Genomic DNA, 20605 nt, shown 5'->3' on the forward strand with positions numbered 1-20605 from the left:
CTCGGGGATGAAATTAAAATCGCTCATTTTCTTTCTCCATACAAGGAGCAGATCAATTTCCGGAGACTGGGACGTGATATTTTCCTGCCATTGGGCTTTCTCGTCTTTGGCACAGCACCCTGACTGGCTGCCAGCGGGAGGCCCGGGCCTGACTGCACGCCTCGCCGGAGAACAGTTACTTCTGCCGCGGCAAGTTTATTTGCGCCTCGCTATGAGAATTGCCATCATTTACCCTTCCCCAGCGCCCCCCTCCAGAAAGAGAAAAGAAATAGACAAGCAGGGAGAAGCGAGGCAAGAATGAGAAAGGCGAAATTGATTCTTTTTGATACATGCTGCCTGGGGGACATTAGGCACACCTCGTTTGACCACCTATTTCAAGAAATGAACTGAATAAATTTTGCGTGAAGTAATGTATAGGCCTTTTAGAGGCCTCGCGCTGTTGTTTTCGCTTTATGAGGAACGACGGGCTCGCTGCAGCGCGCAGAGGTCATCTGAACAGACGCGAATCCTGGTTTTAGGAAAACGAAATTAATTGTAGCTGTACAAGAATGATAACCCGCTTTACATGAAACAAGAAGTGAGATTGTGTTGAGCATGGCGAATGTGCTGAAAACACTGAAATCTGCAGGACTGGCGGGCCCCGGGGGTCAATGGCATATTAAACAATTCACGCAGATTGAGCAATGCCGCTAAATATTGGGCTACACTGCAAATATGGGGCCTTAAGCCACTGAACAAACTCTTGTTGCCCAGATGTTCGCTTTGCAGGACGTGGGGATGTGCATGGCGCCCGTGTTTGCACAAGTAGTGCGCATGAGGTCACCACTTCAGCAGAATGAGAACTCTGGCATAATATGTTCTGCGTATGATGCAAGCTTCTGACCGCCTACCCGTTGTTACGCCCCACTTAAAAACGAAGTGTTGTCAATACATTTTTCTCTGTATGCGCTGTCAGTGATAGGATCGCTGTGCCATTTAAAACCATGACTTGTACTTTAATCCCTCCGTGTTCCTTACCTGCATCACAAATTTCTTTTTAGTCGGTCCTTGTTTGTCCTGGCAGGGACACCGGCCCTTGTTTGTGCACACTTTGACCATCCGACCCGTCCTTTCCCTTTTACGTGTCCCCCAGCTGTTACGTCACAGAGCCAGTCAAGGCCTAATTAAACCCAGATTGGGAAAGCGTATAAATCCCAGCCCCTTTTCCCCAGTCTGTCCAAACAGCAACATGCAGACACCCCGAAGTGGATTTTAGTCGAAGGGAATACATTAAGAAGAAAACTGCAAGTCGATCCGTAACCACTGTGAAACGCTCAACAGCTGCTACAGAAAAAGTTCTGACACATAGCAAAATGGCTGGACTCAAGGTAAGACAATTCCTCGAAGCAAAACTGTTGCTAAATGTGTAAATATTCAATTATTATCGCTTATGAGCTGCGTCTGTGTCGACTATCAGACTGTGCATGCATGTGGAGTTAGGGTGCAGAACTATATCATCATTGTAATACAGAAGAAAAGTTTGTATTTTTTATTTATTTGTTTTGCACCAGAATGTGTGAAATTCATGCGCCTTAAAGCCACCACAGCTCCTGTGGCCGCAGACTGAAGGGAGGCGTTTCCTCCAACCAATCAGAGCGCTGCATTTTGCAGCTGCCCAGATGTGGTTTGAAGTGCCTAAATCTTTTTTAATTTCATTGGGAACGCTTCAATTTAATTGCAAAAACATGATTTTAAACCCCAGTTTTCCAATTTATTGCCATTGCTGCAGAATTATGGTGATGGGCTGCATTAAGTAGGCATTTGCTTAGATTACTTTTTTTTTTATATAGAACCTTTAATATTTGACTGAAGGTTTCAAAGTCATGACACTTACTCAAATGCAAAGCTTTGTCTATAGTGGAATAGTTAACAAACTATCCAAGGACTGCTGGGATCATTGCCAAGTCTAGCTTTGCTGCTCTAGCTCTAATAAACTTTTAAGAGGACAGAAAACTGACTTTGTAAAGCATTCCTTCAACTTGGGACACTCTGGAGCTTCCAACAAGCACTTTGGCACATGATCACGCACACATGGAAACCATCTGTGTCTGTGAGTGTGCTTTCTTGCAAACTCACAATGACTCAGCAAGATGCGTGTACACTGTGACAAGTTTGATCCTCCTGTGGCAGAAGAGACGCGATCAGTAGAGGTGCAGGCGAGATGCAGAACAACACTCTTATCCTAGATGGAACATTGATCAAAACATGCTGCAGAGGATGTAAGTGTAATTAGGCTGTTTCTGTGGCACAATAACACAAAATAATGGATGACTGCAAGGGGGGAAATTTGGCATAACTGCAGTTTGTTTTATCATAGATCTAATGTGAATCAATATGACAACAATTAACAAAAAGACAAGCCTTAATGACAAGCCTTCAAGTTTAATTATAACCAGCATGAACACATTTATCCTGCATTACAATGAAGCTGCATGATGTATTTTTTTATTTTTCACTTCAACTTGTCTCCATTTGTGTGTTGGATGTGTGTTTGTCTCTTTCAGTACATGAGCGGTTTCGGGAACGAGTTCTCATCTGAAGACCCTCGCTGTCCTGGATCCTTACCCGAGGGACAGGTAAAAACCCACACTGGGCTCCTTTTGTTATTTATTCATCATTATTTTCTAATTGTTGAAAATGAGGGTAATTGAACACCATATATAGTGTACATATACACACATTACAGCATTTTTTTATGTTCCATGTGCTTGCAGAATAATCCCCAGGTCAGCCCATATGGCCTTTATGCCGAGCAGCTCTCCGGCTCTGCCTTCACCTGCCCGCGTCCAGCCAATAAGAGGAGGTGTCCTTTTCTGTTTGAAACCTAAATCAGACTTTATAGTGACTCTAAATGGATCCCAGACAATATGGATAACTAAACATTTCCCTTCCTCTTCTTTCTCTAGCTGGTTGTACCGCATCCTTCCATCTGTTAAACACAAGCCATTCACCTCGGTTCCCTGTGGAGATCTAACAGAGAACTGGAACGAAGTGGAGCCTGATCCTAACCAGGTATATCAACACAAGGAGTCCCTGCTCATTTTGGGCTTAGTTACAAATCTTTCATCGCTTTTACATCTGTGTGGTTAATGTTCAGCCGAAGCCATAACAAAGTTTAGCATAGCATAACCAAATCTATGCACTGTCTTCTCTAAACCTCACATTAATGCGGTTTAATTGTGGTAAATGACACTGTTTGGGGGCCAGCAGATTCCCTTCATTTTCAGTATTGTGCCTTTAGCTTCACATTTACCACACAGCCTCCAAAGCTATACCGATGTTTTCGACAAGGAAACAATTTCAAGCTCTTCACACTGTTAAAAGTAACAGTGTTGTTTCAATCCATTAAAAATGCTGGCGACATAAGAGCACATAAAGCCACAAATTTCAAATCTGTGATTGGTGGCGACATGCTGTACGTGACACCATCATCATCAAGTTTGTCTGTTTCAGACAAGTTTACGAAAAGCAATGATGAAGCAGTGTGTGAATGTGAGAGTGAATGAATAGTGGAATTGTAAAGCGCTTTGAGGTTCTCGAAAAGCGCTATATAAATGCAATCCATTATTATTATTATTATTAATAATAAACAGTAGATATATTTACATATAGTAACTTATTTAGAAAATATTTTCCATAGATTGATTTCTTTAAATACACTGAAGGTGCACAATAGGTACACTACAACGAACCGCTTCAAGTAAAAGTTAGTATTTTGCAAAGCAATCTACTGCTACTCATAAATAGAGGTAAATACTGTAAATACTAATAGCTGGGAAATAAATATAAACAGCAAGCTAGTAAGTAACAAAAACAAACATATTTAAAGAAGCTGTAAAGCAGGCCCACGGTGAAATAATGGTGGTTCTTATAATTTTACAGTAAAAATTTGTTACAGTGCAGATTCTGACTCTGAGGTTTCTTTCACAGCTTCGATGGCTGCCATTCACCATCCCCAAAGCTACAGAGAAGAAAGTGGACTTTGTGGCTGTAAGTCAAGCTAATTATTTCTCTTATTTTGAATTTTTATGAAAATTTCCATCTGATTTTATTTGCGTCCTTCTCCACATTTCAGGGTTTGCATACTGTCTGCGGTGCTGGAGATGCCAAATCTCGTAATGGCATTGGCGTCCACGTGTACACCTGTAACACCTCCATGGTCGACAGGTGAGAATGTATAAATTATGTGACGAAAGGATATATTTTTATTGATGAAAAACATTTCCAGCCTTCCTTTGATCTTATTTTATTCTTGTTCCAGGTGCTTCAACAACTCAGACGGAGACTTTCTGATTGGTGAGGAAAGGAGCGCTGTTGTTGTTTTCGCTGTCATCTATCATAAGAACAATGATAGCTCAAACATTAGCCTGCCTTCTTGTTCAAATTTTCTTTTCTCTGTGTCTCTCTTTGTCTGTTTGTGTGCGCAGTCCCTCAGCAGGGAGAGATCTTGATCACCACAGAGTTTGGGAAGATGATGGTCGAGCCGAACGAGATCTGTGTCATCCAGGTGGGCTGTATGTTTTCCATTTCCCCTGTTTTCAAAGAAATCTGCCGTTGTGTCTGCCCCAACATCCCACTTACCATATTTAGAAAGGCATTGTTTGGTGCTTTTTGAAAGTGACCTCAAAAATAAGCGACGGTGGAAAAGAGGTTTTAAGCTACCGAAAGCCTGACCACCTGGACAGCAGCACGTGTGCTTTTCAAAGTCCGTTCAGAACTGAAACAGCACACAGTTGATACTTAATAGGACAAAATTTCCTCTCACTGCCACTTTTCACATTTTTTTTTTTTTTAGCAAGGGATGCGCTTCAGTGTGGATGTGTTTGGGGAAACCAGAGGCTACATACTCGAGGTGTATGGTGCCCATTTTGAACTGCCTGACCTTGGCCCAATAGGTTTGTATGATATTTGTGAGTCTATATAAGTGCAGCATACGTCTTTGTCTTCACTTTTCCTTGAAACGTGCTCACCAAGCTCCTTTACATCTATGTCTTGGAACAGAATGTCCATGTCTAAAACTGTTCACACTTTTCTCTGCGTAACTCACTCTGTGCTCAGAGGATAAATCTTGCTTAGAAATTTTATTAAGGAGATTAACATCTGCTGTTTTGTTTATAGAGTACATATAAAAAGCAACAACAACACAAAATCCTTCTTTGAGCAGCATATTGCTGTTAGATATTTAGGAAACTAGTGACTAGCTTGTGATTTCTGTGTCTTCCTACATATAACAAAAATATTTCTTGCACCCACCAAAGATGTTTTGGCTTTCCGACAAAGCATCATGGCTCTAAAAATAATGTTTTATCATTAAATGTATTCGCACCTACAATTGTTTTAATCTTTATTTTACCTTTATTCACTAGCTGGGCCCACGTCCTCACTTTAGGTTGGACAGCGTTTTAGTAGGTAAAGCTGAATGCTTTGACATGGCTTGAGGGAAGGCCTCGAAGGGGAGTGGTGATGGCTCCCTGCCCTGGCAGACCCCCATGCACCAAATAGAAATGAACAAGTTAAAGAATTGAAAACAAGGAGGCAGGGAGGGTGGGGGAGGTAAACGAGAATGAACAGCTTGCAGAACTGGGTGAACCTATATAGACGACAGCGTGTTTGGAGGCGTGGTCCTGCTCCTGAAATTCCAATACATAATCTCCAAATAGTTAAAATATCAAAAAAATGCACAGCTAAATTGCTAAATAAGCTAACACCTTAACTACATGAAACCACCTGTGATTACATGATCTGTCACCCCCAATTGTTTCCTATTTTTTTTTATTGTTATCATTGTCATCATGGTTATGCCTACACTGCCTTTACTTTGACACTTTGCGTGTGTTTTGCAGGAGCCAATGGTCTGGCTAACCCGAGAGACTTCCTGTGTCCGGTTGCATGGTATGAAGATCGCAAAGTGCCCACTGGTTACACCGTCATCAATAAATACCAGGGGAAGCTGTTTGCATGCCAACAGGTGGCTATTGTTGCACACAACTTTATCTGTATCACTGTACTTCCACGTGTACCTGTGGTCTGACAGGGACACACACACACACATACACACATGGCTTACTTGCCCTATTACCCTATTTAGTTTTGTGTCTGCTTCAGTGAACGCCATCGAACTGCAGCAGTGACTAACAGGAAACTGTCCAAGTGAAGCATATGATCCATTAGCTGCTCCTGCCGACTGAATTGCCATCCCTGATGATTTAATATCGAAGCATTAGCTGTTATCCATTCAGCAGGTTTCCGCCTCGACTCCCTTATGAGTCTTAATCACTCATAATTAGTTAAGGCATTCTGGAGCTGCAGACAGTGTACCTGTGAAGCTTTTGCTTTGTAGGAAAAAACCTTTTTCAAGTTAAGCATTAATTTCAACATATTTCAGCCGGGGAATGATCCTCCCCCTCCCGAAATGTCCTGTTGGGCGCATAATTGGATCGACACATAATGTCTGACAGGAGGTTTTTTACTGAGGCAGGGAGGAGGTGGGAGGAGAGGTTTGTCAGGGGTGGGGGTTGGGGGGGGTTGTAACCGTGGAAACCATGTCAAACCACACTGTTATTATTCATCATAGGAAGTACACTAGGGCAAGATACTGTCTTTTCTTTTTTTGAAGCAAAACAGACCTCTTCCCATCTTCCTCTCTGCTTCTGCTTGAGTATCTGCCACCAGTTATATGCTCTTCCCAGAGAGTGGACCAGAGAGGTTGCAGGGGTAAGAAAATAAGATAGGGCGGTGGAGGCCTCGTATAAGGGAAGATGCTGCCGCTCCTGCCTGGTCCTGCTGTTTTGTTCCCCCGCAGAGTGCCGAAATTGCTCAAATTAACTTATTATTTGCTTGACTGGACCAATATGTTTGTGTTTTGTGTGCGTGTGCGCGCAAGTGCTCGCTCGCCTCCATTTTCCTCCCTTCATTTTAATCGAATGTAGTGGAGTTATCACAGATGAATGTCCAAGAAATTACCTGCACTGGATTTCCCGAAGGCCTCTTTGTACATCGACTACTGTCAGTTGAGTGTGTGTTAAGTTGTTTTCGGCGTTCATTAGTCACGAATGTTTGCGTGTGTGAATGCATCTGTGTATGTATATGTATTTGCCAGTATTCGTCGTTGGTGTGTATTAGCTGTTCGTGTGTGGAAAAGCTTGTGTGTAAAGGAGCAGGGAGGTCAGTATGGAGGCAGCTTGAGTTGTAATGAACTATATTGATTTTAGAGTTGCTGTTGAATGTCTTTTTTCGCAGTGACATTATCAGAACAGAGAAACTATATAAAATTGCTGTGGTTTTAACAATCAAGATAAAGAAATATCTCTGCACCCACTGCTCCCCTCTCCCCATAACTGCGCTGCTGCGAGCGTCAAAATGCTCAAAGTTTGGGAAAGTTTGATTGTGAAGCCAATTACCCCATAATACCTGGAGCCTCGTATCACAAAGAAAAGGGGGGAATGAAAGAGAAGAAAGGATGAAAGAAGCACACCCTCTTTCACAATCAACCCTTTTCATTATGACCAGTTTTTTTCTCTTTATGTGAAGAAGTACTCTCTCTGGGAATTTAAGATTACAAAGACATTATTCATTGTTCCGTTTTCCCTGTGAAAAGCTCAATTTAAAGCCTTTTGTGTTTGTTGCTTGGGTAGACTCCTCTTATTTGTTTTGTTCGGTGCTCTGCACGTAGGATTTCTCGCCATTCAATGTGGTCGCCTGGCACGGTAACTACACGCCTTACAAATACAACCTGAAGAACTTCATGGTTATCAACTGTGTGGCCTTCGACCATGCGGTGAGAGTTGAGTTTAGGGACACGCCAATAGCACTTTTGAATGCAAAAAGCCGTGCTCCTCACCCACATGTTTATGATCTCTCTATATAGGATCCATCTATCTTTACTGTGCTTACTGCCAAATCCACTAGACCAGGGGTTGCCATTGCTGACTTTGTCATCTTCCCCCCACGGTGGGGTGTGGCTGACCACACCTTCCGTCCACCATACTATCACCGTAAGACACACGCACACACACATCCATTTACCCAGCCTGTGTCAAGGCAGTAGGTGAGAACAAACCATCTGCTGTATGACTCACTTCAATGGAGACCCCACAATAGTCTCCTTTTGTCCGATTTCATTGCAGACCTATAAGGCCATCTAGCGGAAATCAGTGTTACACCTGGCACATTCAACAGCAAACTAGACACATGACGCTGCTGTGTTACAGCTCCTCCTGCTTGTCACTGTAGGTAACTGCATGAGTGAATTCATGGGTCTGATCAAAGGCCATTATGAGGCCAAAGAGGAGGGTTTCCAGCCAGGAGGGGCCAGTCTCCACAGCATAATGACCCCGCATGGCCCGGACGTGGACTGCTTTGAGAAGAACAGCACTGCTGAACTCAAACCTGAGAGGGTGGCTGAGGGAACCATGGTAAACAAACAAAATATATATATGGTTAACACATGACCAAGTCGGTATCGTTTATCACAGCGTGCTTTTTCCTATCACCAGGCTTTTATGTTTGAGTCGTCCTTCAGCATGGCGGTGACAAAGTGGGGTCTTCATACATGCCAGAAGCTTGACAAGAACTACTACCAATGTTGGGAACCTCTACGCAGCCACTTTAACCCCAACTGGAAGCCCGGCAAACAGTAGAAACCCAGTGATTCAGAATGCATTAAGAGCAAACAAATCAAAAATAAATATATCAAAATAAAAATTTCACTTCTCGCAATCCAATGATTTATTTGTGTTCCCCGAGTAGATCTGTTGACAGAATAAACAGGAAGAATAAAGTAATTTCCTTCTCACAGAAGTATAAAACCAAATTTTCGTCACATGTGTATTTTTATTTTTAAGAAACATAACTGCAAAATTTAAGGAACAATAAGAGGCAACCTTAGACCAGCATTCTGTTTTACTGAGAGGTGTTTGGTAGGACCACTAATGACCCTGTCTTTACCCCTCATGCCACTGTTGTACCAATATTGCCATTATCCTTTAATATCTAAATGACACTGCAGTGCTTCTTTATTTGACTATATATATAGTCTTGCTTTATGTGAAACGGGGATCATTGATATCAGCATGTCTTGCATTTTCTTTTCCTGTGCCAATCTGAACTTATGTGAGAGGGGGGAATCGAGTCCTTCAGTCTGCAAGTAGATCCTCCTTGCCTCTGTGTATAACTGCAGACATGCAAATGGTACTTTCACACATGAAAGCCACGTAACTCTGGTTTGACAATATAATTTTATTCGGTTAATAATAATTACACACATGGACATCATCTCTAGAACACACAGGACGAGGGTCTTTCTACACCCGGGCTCAAGATGACAAACTGAACTTGCGCTCGAGGGTACCGGCCTTAATTTGCTCCTCCTTCCTATCCTGTAAAACAGATGACAAACAGATGATAGGTTAGTGCGGTTTCCATAGAAACAAAGTCATATCGCCCTCACCCTCATCACCTTCCAGACGTTTTCTCAAACTCCATGTTTTATGAGTGAGCTTTTTATGATTTTCAAGCAGCTTTCCCCCCCCTTCCCAGCACCAAAAAAGGGGGGTTGGGACAAATATGATAACCCAGCAGTGTGACAATTGGACCAAATTCTCCCTGGAATCTCAATTGGCGAGGACTTTGACGGTGAATCTCCATGACAATGGGGTAGAAAATGAAAGCAGGCAGCATTTTGTATGAAGCATTCATTTCTAACATGAGCGGGTCTGTGTCAAAAGAAAGAAAACCAGATCAACGGTGCACCTACATGGGAATAATGAGTCCCAATCTTCAACTAAATAGCTTTTCAGGTTTCTATGACAGCATTTGTCACCAAATCACATTTTATGAATACCCAGATCAAATACTCTAAATGGTCAAATTATTACAGTGGCTGAAAAATGACCACTATTGTAACAGTGTAAAGTAACCAGGTAATCAATACTGAATTGTTTTGTTTCCTGCAATAAATGCATTGATATTTTTTTAACCTCCAACAATACTTGGCAATTTACTCCTAGTTTCTAGTCTCACACGTGCCTTTAGACAGCCTAAAGAGGGCCAGTGGGGCTTAAATTGTGGTTCAAGAGCTCGCAACAAACTTTTGTGATGAGAAAACACAGCTGAGCCGATTAAACTACCCATTAAGATCAAGCAGACAGCGAGTGAGAAGGCTACAGTGTTTCTTGTCTCATACCCTGTCTGTCTTGAAGATGTAGTAGAGGGCAAAGAGAGGTACAACTCCAAACATTGCACCCAGCAGAGAGGTCTTGTTTGTAGGCCTGAAGTGTGCGTAGGGATTGCCTCGTGCGTACACCCAGCGTGTCAAGGCAGGGTCTTCCTGTACAGACAGAAGTAAGCAATGACATTTATCACCATATGTAAATGTAGAATTCACAGCGGAAAAATAGACTCCAATATTTACAACAAATCAACCAAAATTTAAAAGTCTCATAGTGACGTTAAAATTATTAATATCTGTTATACTTAAACCTTTTATATTAGGTGGGGAAAACTCAGGAAACAGCAGAAAAGAGGGGGGGGGGGGGGGGGGAGCATTTTTCAAGGACAGGACATTTTTCCAGAAAAATCCTGGTGTACATATTTTACATTACACAGTTTACATTTACTTTACTGGTACATTTAATTTACTGGTATTGTGCTTGCTGGTCAATTTCATGAACTTAAGAGAACAAAGCCATTATAAAATGTAACAGTAAAAGTAACATAGCAAAATGTCTGCCTTTAAAACAATCACAGCACACAGTATAGATGGAAAAATGAGGTAATCCAACTACACCACTGAGTACCATAAAGACGTTATGGAAGAACTGAAGTATATCCAGCCAGATGACAAACTAAGTCAGCATGAAGAGCTGCTACAGCTACTTTGGTTGGACATCTGCTATGACTTTAAGTTTCAGTGCAGAACCTGCACTGTAGCGATTCAAGTCATTAGATATTATACATGATATTCGGTTATACTGTGTTTTGATGATTGTGGTTGACCTGTATAACAGGCCAGCATGCTGTATAACATGCTGGCCCACCATCTCTCATAAGTGTCGAGCTGGGTTGGGGTCCGGTGACAGCAAAGGCCATGGCATATGATTCAAACTATTTTATATAACGATGAAATCATTCAATGAACCGGGTGCCTAACGGATGGGGGCTACTCCAAGCTGTAAAGACATGTTTCATTACAGGATACAATGACCCCTCACACTAAAGACTGAAGTGGACCCAAACCATGTCAGCGAAATGCTCCCTAGGAGCATAACAGAATCACGAGACCCCCTAATTTAAAACACTGCAGGGGTCGGGTTTTTTCTGTCACCAGTCAGTTTTCAGAGCAGCGCACGGTTCCCAAGACGTAAACGATCTTCGTAATGCAGTAGTGACTAGCATGGAGTGGAAGGTCTCGTTTATAATCTTATCTAAAATTTAGACTAGATAAATACATAGTCACCGCTGTGCCCCGCTAATGCTACCCGTTAGCATTCTGGCCAATAACTTGAGCCCTTTTCAAGGGTGACATTGCTAACTAGCAAGTAGCCACTCACAATGAGCTCTTTTCTGTGCGGGTTATTGAGTTGCAGCTGATATTGGCGCTTCAGATTTGCTCGCAGTGCACCCCTGGCTTCTTCGGCACGCCTCTGCTCCGGCGAAAGGTTGAAATATTCGTTTGGATCCAATGTTTTTGGCCGAGTGGCCAAGGGCGCCTCTCGGTAGTCCGCCATGATTGTTTAATGACTGCTGGAACGGTGGAAACGCGAGCTTGTGAAATCTCGCGTTGAGTGAGCGCCGTATTACCATAGCAACGTCAAACTCTGGCTGAACGAAGCAATGGATGCAGCGCAGGAAAGTGAAGAGAAAGTGGCTGACGACACATCGCCTGACAGTAATGATGACTTTAAATGTGAAGACATTTCTGCAGAAGACGAATTGAGTTTAAAAGAAGGTGAAGAAGACTTGGAAGCGACGGTGAAAGCCATCCAAGACCGGGCAAAAGCCAGTGCAAGGCCCAGTTCAACCAACAGAACATCCAAACCACCAGCCGTAGTTGACTTTTTACGGAACTTTCTCTTCCAAATGGGCATGACAGAAACCCTCGATTGTTTTCAAACCGAGTGGAACGAGGTGGTGCAGAAAGGACTGCTGGAGGAAGAGGGTCTCATGGTGACCCCATTCGTTCACATTGAAAACCAGCGTCTGGAAAATGAGCTGAAAACCGCTCTGAAGGAGATGGAGGAGTACAGGCGTACAGTCTCTGCAGCAGCCGGGACTCTGGTGAGGGTGCAAAAAAACAGAGACTTTCACCGGATGCAACATAAGCGTGTTGTCCAGGAGAAAAACCTACTCATCGAGGAGATGAGGAAAGTCAAGATGCAGTGCAACAGCTACGAACCTGCGGTGAAGCGGATGAACGAGAAATATGAGGTCGTTTTAAAGCAGGTCATGCTGGCGGCTTTGGAGAGGGACAAAGCCTTCAGGGAGGTGAACTCTTCGTCAATTCAACACGACACCCTCTGTGGAGGGGAGGAACGGGGAGGAGAGGCGGGCGTAGAGAAATACCCTTCAGTGACACAGCCGAGACCTCCGGCCCCTGCGCACTCAAAAAAATAAATTGGGTTGTTGTTACATTTACAAGAGTCTAAATATTAATTTGAACAAAATAATTTAATGTTTCTATGGTGAACGTAATTAAATAATGTATGATCTGCATGGAATTCAACAAATTAATTTATTCTTGGTGAGATGACACAATGATACAATCTAGTAAGAGTGGCTAGTTGCCTGGACTCGCGAATTGCACGAGATCACACGAGATTCCAAACCACAGGAAAATCACTGGGGTTATAAGAGGCAGAAAAGCATACACACACTATGCTATATGCACTGTTACCTCACAACAAGAATGTCCTGAGTTTAAATCCAAAGACACGCAGCTAGTGGGGTTAGATTAATTGGTGATTCTACCCATATGTATGAATGCTTGTCTGTCTCTCTGTGTTAGCCCTGTGATGGACTGGTGACCACCTATCCAGGGATGACCCTGCCACTGACTGGCCCCTAATTTAAGTTATTTAAATTAAGTTGGACTCAGTTGCACTAAATGCGTACATTAAGTAGGAATAACAGAATCTCATAATGTTAAAATAACATTTAATAGCGTGGAAATCCTTTCCATTGTTCTTTTCATGTTCATTCAAACAGTTTTTAAAAAAATTTTTTTGTTCTTTTTTATTAAAAAAAAATAAATCATTGTTGTCTGAAGGTGCTGACATGACCAACAAATTAAAAACACACAATACAAGCCCAACATTTAGTTTATAAATGAGGGCTGGGGATTAATGTTTGGTCAAGCACGCCAGCAGATTAGAGACCTGACGAGAGAAAACAAGAAAAAGTGTGCTCAATTAAAACAAGTGTCCGATGAAAGGGGACGAGTTTAAAGCTACTGGTATGGACATACATCATAGTCTCAGAGAAACTGAGATAAAGAATTACAAGCTTTAACTAAAACTTTAACTAAAACAGGAAAAAAATTAAGAGTTTCTTCAAGAGAAGAAGCAACTGGAGTGCAAACTCCAATACATGGACAAAAACCACCAAGTGCTTCAAATAATGCTTGATGAAGCACTGCATAAAAATGCAAAAAAAAAGTGCAACAGGAAGAAATACAGAAAGAAAGGCAACCTGTTCTCCAAGACTAAGAGAAAAAAATCTAGAACTGCAAGAATGTTATAACAAAATGAAGGACAAAAGATGCAGTGGAGCTTCAATGAAATGCAGAAGAGAATGCAGGAGTTAGAAGACATGTACAACAAAGCGTTGTACAACGAAGTACAAAGCTAATACAGGAGGTGAAATCTAAAAAACTGAAAGAAAAGCTTGAAGAAAAAAAGAAGAAGCAACATTTAAGAACTGGAGAAAAGACTCAAGAAACTTGAGAAGCAAAATGCAGAAACAATCGATGACATAAAAAATCTCATCCTTCAGATAAAAGAGCTCCAGGAACAGTGCCTGAGAAAGAAGAAAAAACGCTTCCACTTTTTCAGGAAGAGGAACCCTCCTGCTTCCTCCTCCACCTCTCCTCTCCCCCTTTCTCTCCTATCACCTCTCTTTGTCCACCCCTTCCTCTTCATCCCATTTCTTTCTTTTTCACCCTCACCCCCCAACTAGTCCAGGCAGTTGACTGTCCCTTCCTCAGCCTGGTTCTTTTGGAGTTTTTTTTCCTGTTTAAAAGGAGTTTTTCCTCCCCACTGTTGCCTAGTGCTTGCTCAGAAGGAATTGTTGGGGTTTTCTCTCCTCTGCCTCTTTCCACCTTTCTATCCCTTTGTTTTTCCACCCTCTTCTTTCACCCTCTTTTCCAACCTCTTCCTTTCATCTCTCATCTCCCTGTGTTCACTTTTGAGAACAGAGAGATAGGAGGAAACAATAAAGACAGTCAATCATATTTTTACATGCATCAAATCATTGTCTTTATTCATGAATAATCTAAGGAAACAGTGGACAAAATAACACCTCTCCAAGTCTTAAAGATAATCCTAAACTAAACAGAAACAGCTCTGCACTGGCATGCAAGCCCTGTAGGGCACCTGACAATAAGCCACTATGGCTAGTCTCCATCTTCACCTAGCACACACTAGTCCTTGAGAGCACTAGCAACTGCTGACTAAATAGCCAGTGGCTCCCCCCAGCCTCTGAAATAACAATTCAATATCAAGTAAGGATTAAATAAGTTAAAGCAATGCTTAATCTTTCATTCAAATATAATGATAAGTTAACAGTGGGGACATTAGCACAAGTATAGAAAATGTCCCAATTCTGTGAATGTTTAAAATAGATTATTTAAGTCTCCAGTACACTTGGCACATTCCCTCCTTGCCTATAAAAGGAGGCCAAAAAGACCCAGACTGGTTTGACAGTTCCTGGGTGTTGGCGGATGGAGGCCAGGTGGAGTCTGGAGGAGAGGTTAGAAACAGATCAGAAACAAATCTTAAAACGTTGGGCAGCTCTCTTCATGAGAGTTCTCTTAAAAGTAGTGTGGCAACAATATACACAACAGTTAGATGAAAGCCGCTGCAATGTGCTTAGAAGTCTGCCCCTGTCCTTTCTGTAAGTGTGTGTGTGTTGTGTGTCTGTTGTGTTTCAGAGTAGGAGTTTTGCCCTTGTCTCCACCCTGACTACTTCACACCCACACACATGTATAAAGCCAATAAAGATGATTCATTCATTTATTAATTCATTCATAATGTCCATGGCAATTGCTGGAGTCACTCAATGGTTCAGACATTATAGAAATTAACCACAAGAGGGCACTCTTTAGCAAGCTGTGGTTACTCTACTGTGACTGTAGCACACATTAACCGCAGTCTCAGAGAACAGTCTCTAGTAACATGTAAAAACAAAACAAAGAGAATCTGCTGAACAGCATTGAGAGATAAAATATTAAAGTATCAGTAAAAACCCTGCATACCCGAGTCTTTATTTTTCCACTCAGGTAAGAGTTCCTTTTGTAAGGAAATGAGCCACTAAACCGACTATGGGAAGCTACGTTATACTGTGGATGACATTCACAGCCATAATTTTTTCCTCCAGGTGGGTCAAACAAGAATCCCCGGTATTGACTTGATTGCAGAAATGTTTGAGCATGTAGATTTTCAACCATCAGGGACAATCTGATAGTTCCGTGTGATTTTTTTTAAATCCACAAAGATGATTAAATTCAAGTAAGGCTGAGCTGTTATACACCTTGTCATTGATATGTCTGTGGTATGACAATTGGATTATGCAACACTTATAGGAATGTAAGTCCTCACAGAGCTCTCTCTCTCATCTTGAACTTCATACTTGAGTAGCAGAGTGGTACAGAGATGCTGAGAGAGCTGTTTGATCCAGAGAGGGCCGGTGTAGCTATGGAACGTGTGACCAAATGATTTATTGTCCTCTCAGGACCTTTAAAGTGCAAGCCGCTCTGCAGCTTTGAAACATCTATTTACGACTTCAAAATTCAGAGTGAGACCACACGGTTCAAAGAGACATTTAGGCTGGAATAAAATATTAAATATGTTTCTGGCCTGGCTGCCACCAGTCCCCCTGTGCTGAACTTTGAGAAGTTTTTGAAAGTATTTTTCTCGTCTTGTCAGCTCCCAGAGAGCATTTGGCATTTTATTCCTTATCAGCGATGGTACGGGATGTTTACTTTTTGATGCACTTATTCTGCAAACGCTGACCAAAGATAATAATGTGATACAGAAGCAGCTACAGACTGAGAGATAGTGGAATGAAAAGGCGTGGATGATTTCTATCAGCAGCCTGCGCTATACCTTGCAAAGCTGTAATCATTCCCAGTAATCAGAAGTCATTTTGCGCTGGTTTGGTCTTTTAAAAAAGACGTCTACGCACGAGACTTGGCTTGAAAATTGGAAGCAGGTTTCTTTTTCCGACCACAAGCCAAAATTACTTTTCTTCTTATTCATCACCGAAGGCCCCTGAAGCGGTTTGTAGACGTAGAGACAGTGACCTAATGTGTTATGCTGCTCTCTCACGGTGCTTATTCATAATATTTCCCAGCCCAGAGACTCCATTACTCTGTTGCTCATGAGGAATGTAAGTGAGGAATGTAATGTTCTTTTCCACCCTTGTTTTCACTTACAGGAACATCATTCTGCCACTTTAAGACCTCTGTAATTTCCACGAATGGCTTCAAAGCTAATGAAGTGCTGGCTGGAAGCAAGAGTCAAGTGGTATGTTATTTCCTGCCTCCCCAGCCCTTATTATCACTCGCTTTGACCGTCCATCCCTCCGCACTGATGCTTTGAGTTTGCGTAGACACAATTGCCTTTCATAGTTTTTCCTAAGAACTTATCAGCACGTAACTCCAAAGATGGCTCGGGCTGATTGGAATTCCTCCCCTGCCTGTCCCCTCAGCTCCCGTCTCCGCTGACAGCCCTGTCCACCTCACAGCCTGCGATGACCTTTAATGTCACGAAGAGGAAAGAGAATGAGAGGAACTTAACTTCCACTGTGCTTTGCTCAGGCTGAGCTGAACCCACCCGACATGCTTTCATCTCGCTGTCTCTGTGCCCATTTCTCCCATTTTACGCCCTGTTTCTGGAGCTGAATCATAACCAAGCTTGGATTTAAGCGAAGTTTTGCTCCATATCCTCTAAAATGTATTACAAAAAAATTCTCCTCTCCCAATTTATCATCACTTCTCTCTGCTGTCCAATTTAATCTGTATCTATGAAATTGGTCCACGCTGTCTGCGAATATTCCCTTCTTAATAAATCAGCTTTCCACGGATCTATATGGTGGGCATTGGGTAAAACTTACCAATATTTTCTGCTTTAATGTGCTGTGCAGGGCAGAGATTTGGGCCATGACAGTGACTCAGCAGGCATCCATCACCTTCAAGGAGAGCCACACAGATGAATAGCCTTGGGATGGAATAGACAAAATCCTGCATTTTTTTCTTTTAGCCCTCCATCACCATCCACCACAGCGTTTAGAAAATCGTCACTGACATGAAAACAGGCTGTAAAACCTGTTTTGGTGATGTGATGCTCTCAGAGATCAACTCTGTTTTTCTCCCTGTGTTTTTCCAGTTATTATGTGCTCTACAAACCAAATTTCACTAAGGTGTGTGTAACTCTTGCTGGGAGTTAGGTGATCTCTCAATACTTTTTCAAGCTAAAAAAAAAAAAGGTTAACTTGGCTGAAAAAATAGAGGACTCTGCCTGTATCTATTAAATGATCACGGCGCCTAGGTCTTGGATCCAGGATTTTTTTAGTTTTTGTGGGTTCATGATTTGTTTTTGTTTTGAGAAAGAGTTTAGATTCCAGCTTTATAGCTTTTCCAGCTTCCTGTGTGCTTAAGAGGTCATTTGTGCCTCTACTTCCTTGCTTTGGTTTTGTTTATTGGTTTGTTAGTTTCCTTTTGTGCTCCCTTTGTTCATCCAGTCTTGTTTCTGTGTTAAGCTGGTTTGTTTGGGTCTCTGTCTAAGTGTTAGTGATAGTTCCTCTTTTATTTTGACAGTCATTTCCCCTCATGTTTTATATTTAGTTCTTTTTCCCTTGTCTGGTCCTTTGTGATTAGTGTCAGCTGTGCTCCCACCTGTTTTTCCCTCAACACTGTGCTCTCCCCTTGTTCTGTGGTTTCCCTTTGATGAGTTTAGCATTTTTGGCCCCAATCCTACCTTGTTTTTGTATTTTGGAAGATACATAAGCATTAAAGGTGCATTTTGAGTTAATTTCTTGTCTACTGAGTCCTTCATTTGGGTCCAAATCCTGCCTGTCACACAGCTGTTTCATGACATAAATCCAAAATCTTTCAGCACCTCTAAAACAAAGTCATGTTTCATTGTTTAATATCCCTAAAAAACAAACAAACAAAAAACCAAACAGCTTTCTAAGGTAGTGACTTCCTCAATTCTAGCTCTTTGTAAGATCATGTTATCGTGAACAGATGGAAATGGTCAGCAACAATACTCATGAAGGCTGTGCTGTTTAAACACTGATCAGCTGGTACTAAGGGGAATGGATCTGGTTCTGAGAGCAGGAGCCCCACTCACCTGTTGTTCAAACTTTCTGTTTCCAAGGAGCAGCCAATCAGAAGAGGGCTAGCTAAATGAGAGAAGAGCTCGTTTTAGAGATTGGATGAACTGAGAGTCTGCTCCAAGTCTTAGTATAAGATAAATAAGGGTTATTTTAAAACATGTGTCATGCAAAGATACTCTAGAGGAGTACAAGAATATGAATAAACAGCTGGAAAAAAGAGCATAATATGATGTCTTTTTTTTGATCATGGTCTTTTTATTGAACAAAGAATTGCTTCCAACAACAATTATGGCAAAATTAACAAACAGTTGTGCCCCCACCCCCCCACCCACCCAGAACAGTGTAACTAAAACCCAGCCAGAGAGGAAAGGAGAGATAAAATAACATAAAATAAAATTACAGATACAAAGTAAATAATAAAATAAATGAACAACAGCAAGAGAAGAAAAAACAAAAAAAAAACAAACAAAAACACTCACGCACATTAAGCAATAGTATCCGGACTTAATCTTTCAAAGTAAGTAAGAAAAGGTTGCCATGTGTCATAGAACCTCCGAACCGAACCTTTTACAGTGTAGCGGATCTTTTCCAGCTGAGTATAGTACATGACATCCTTAACCCATTGCCCATATACAGGTGGAAGTGGCTCTTTCCATTTCAATAATATCATTCTACGGGCCAAAAGAGTGCAGAAGGCCAGAAGATCAGAGTGTGATTTGGAAAGACTGGCATCACAAGGCGTCACTCCAAAAATAGCTATAAACGGGCAGGGTGCAATTGGAACACCAAATATGTTGGATATGGTTTCAAATATGCTTTTCCAAAAGCTACCCAGTTTTGGACACGCCCAGAACATGTGAAATAGGGAAGCAGGCTCTCGTTTGCACCGATCACATGTGGGGTCAAACCCATCCTTGATTTTGCTCAGTCTAGTTTTAGACCAATGGAGACGGTGAACAACTTTGAACTGAATCACCACATGTTTAAGGCAAATAGATGACGAAGAAATTCTATTGATTATCTTATCCCAAGTCTCATCTGCAATCCGTTGGCCAAGATCACTTCCCCATTGTTCCCTAAGTGATTGCAATGTGGACAGCCTAAAATTACTTAACAGCTCATAAACATCACTTATAACCCGCTTAGCATTTGGTTTAAAATCAAAAATATCATCCAAAAGGGATGGAGGTGGACAGGACGGAAAGCAGTCAGTATTAGAAGCAACAAAATTCCTGAGTTGTACATACCTGAAAAAGTGTGACTGAGGGATCTTGAACTTGTTCACCAGCTGTTCAAATGAGGAAAAGATATTGTCCATGAAAAGAGCAGCCATTGACGTTATTCCAAGCTTTGTCCATATGTTAAATGCCTCGTCCGACAAGGATGGGGAGAACATGCAATGTCTATGTGGTGGTGCATTAAGAGAGAGTTCAGTCTGTTTAAAGTGCCGTCTGAGCTGATACCATAACTTCAGTGAGTGGACAACAAGAGGATTCGTGGTGAAGCTGGAGATCGGTCCCGCCAGAGGTAATCTGGCACACAGCAAAGACACCAGGGAGGATTGACTCACCGACAGCCGCTCCAGTGTTACCCATGATGATGATAAATTATCATGGTCTTTTATCCAGTACAATAACGCTCTTATATTAGCTGCCCAGTAATAAAACAGAAAATTTGGGAGTGCTAAGCCTCCTGCGCTCCGCGGTCTTTGTAATACACTCTGTTTCAGCCTAGGTGGTTTTTTGTTCCAAATGAAGGAGGAGATTTGACTATTTAGATTATTAAAAAAAGACTTGGTTAAAAAAATTGGAAGACACTGAAAAAGATATAGAAATTTAGGAAATATAGTCATCTTAATGATATTTAATCTACCACCCAGCGAAAGAGGCAAGGACTCCCACTTTCCAAAATCCTCCTTTAGTTTAGACAATAAAGGAAGATAATTAGTTTTATACAAGTTTTTATGGTTCTGCGTAATCCAAATGCCCAAGTATTTGAACTTGTTATAGCTGAG

At 41.8% G+C, this 20605-nt stretch overlaps 3 protein-coding genes across 3 annotated transcripts; 2 read left to right on the top strand and 1 right to left on the bottom strand.

Annotated features, from left to right (window-relative positions):
* Positions 1 to 960: 960 nt before the first annotated feature.
* hgd (homogentisate 1,2-dioxygenase) lies at positions 961 to 8757 on the top strand. The gene is made up of 14 exons (XM_082546534.1): positions 961 to 1367; positions 2544 to 2615; positions 2754 to 2842; positions 2946 to 3051; positions 3970 to 4029; positions 4115 to 4206; positions 4301 to 4335; positions 4467 to 4546; positions 4835 to 4934; positions 5883 to 6007; positions 7712 to 7816; positions 7907 to 8033; positions 8272 to 8453; positions 8535 to 8757. The coding sequence occupies exons 1-14, from the start codon at positions 1353 to 1355 to the stop codon at positions 8676 to 8678; spliced, it is 1332 nt and encodes a 443-aa protein (XP_082402660.1). The 5' UTR covers positions 961 to 1352; the 3' UTR covers positions 8679 to 8757.
* A 499-nt stretch (positions 8758 to 9256) lies between these two features.
* On the bottom strand, positions 9257 to 11786 carry ndufb4 (NADH:ubiquinone oxidoreductase subunit B4). Its single transcript, XM_082546549.1, has 3 exons — positions 11589 to 11786; positions 10223 to 10366; positions 9257 to 9416 (listed from the first exon to the last, which is right to left on the bottom strand). Exons 1-3 carry the CDS (start codon positions 11763 to 11765, stop codon positions 9354 to 9356), a joined length of 384 nt encoding a protein of 127 aa, XP_082402675.1. The 5' UTR covers positions 11766 to 11786; the 3' UTR covers positions 9257 to 9353.
* A 67-nt stretch (positions 11787 to 11853) lies between these two features.
* LOC309714606 (sperm-associated antigen 16 protein-like) lies at positions 11854 to 12651 on the top strand (the record flags this gene model as incomplete). The annotated part of the gene is made up of 1 exon (XM_082547153.1): positions 11854 to 12651. Exon 1 carries the CDS (start codon positions 11872 to 11874, stop codon positions 12649 to 12651), a length of 780 nt encoding a protein of 259 aa, XP_082403279.1. The 5' UTR covers positions 11854 to 11871.
* Between the last annotated feature and the right edge of the window lie 7954 nt (positions 12652 to 20605).

This window comes from Aulonocara stuartgranti (genome assembly GCF_965226115.1).
Source record: "Aulonocara stuartgranti genome assembly, chromosome: 9".
NCBI classification, from domain to species: domain Eukaryota; kingdom Metazoa; phylum Chordata; class Actinopteri; order Cichliformes; family Cichlidae; genus Aulonocara; species Aulonocara stuartgranti.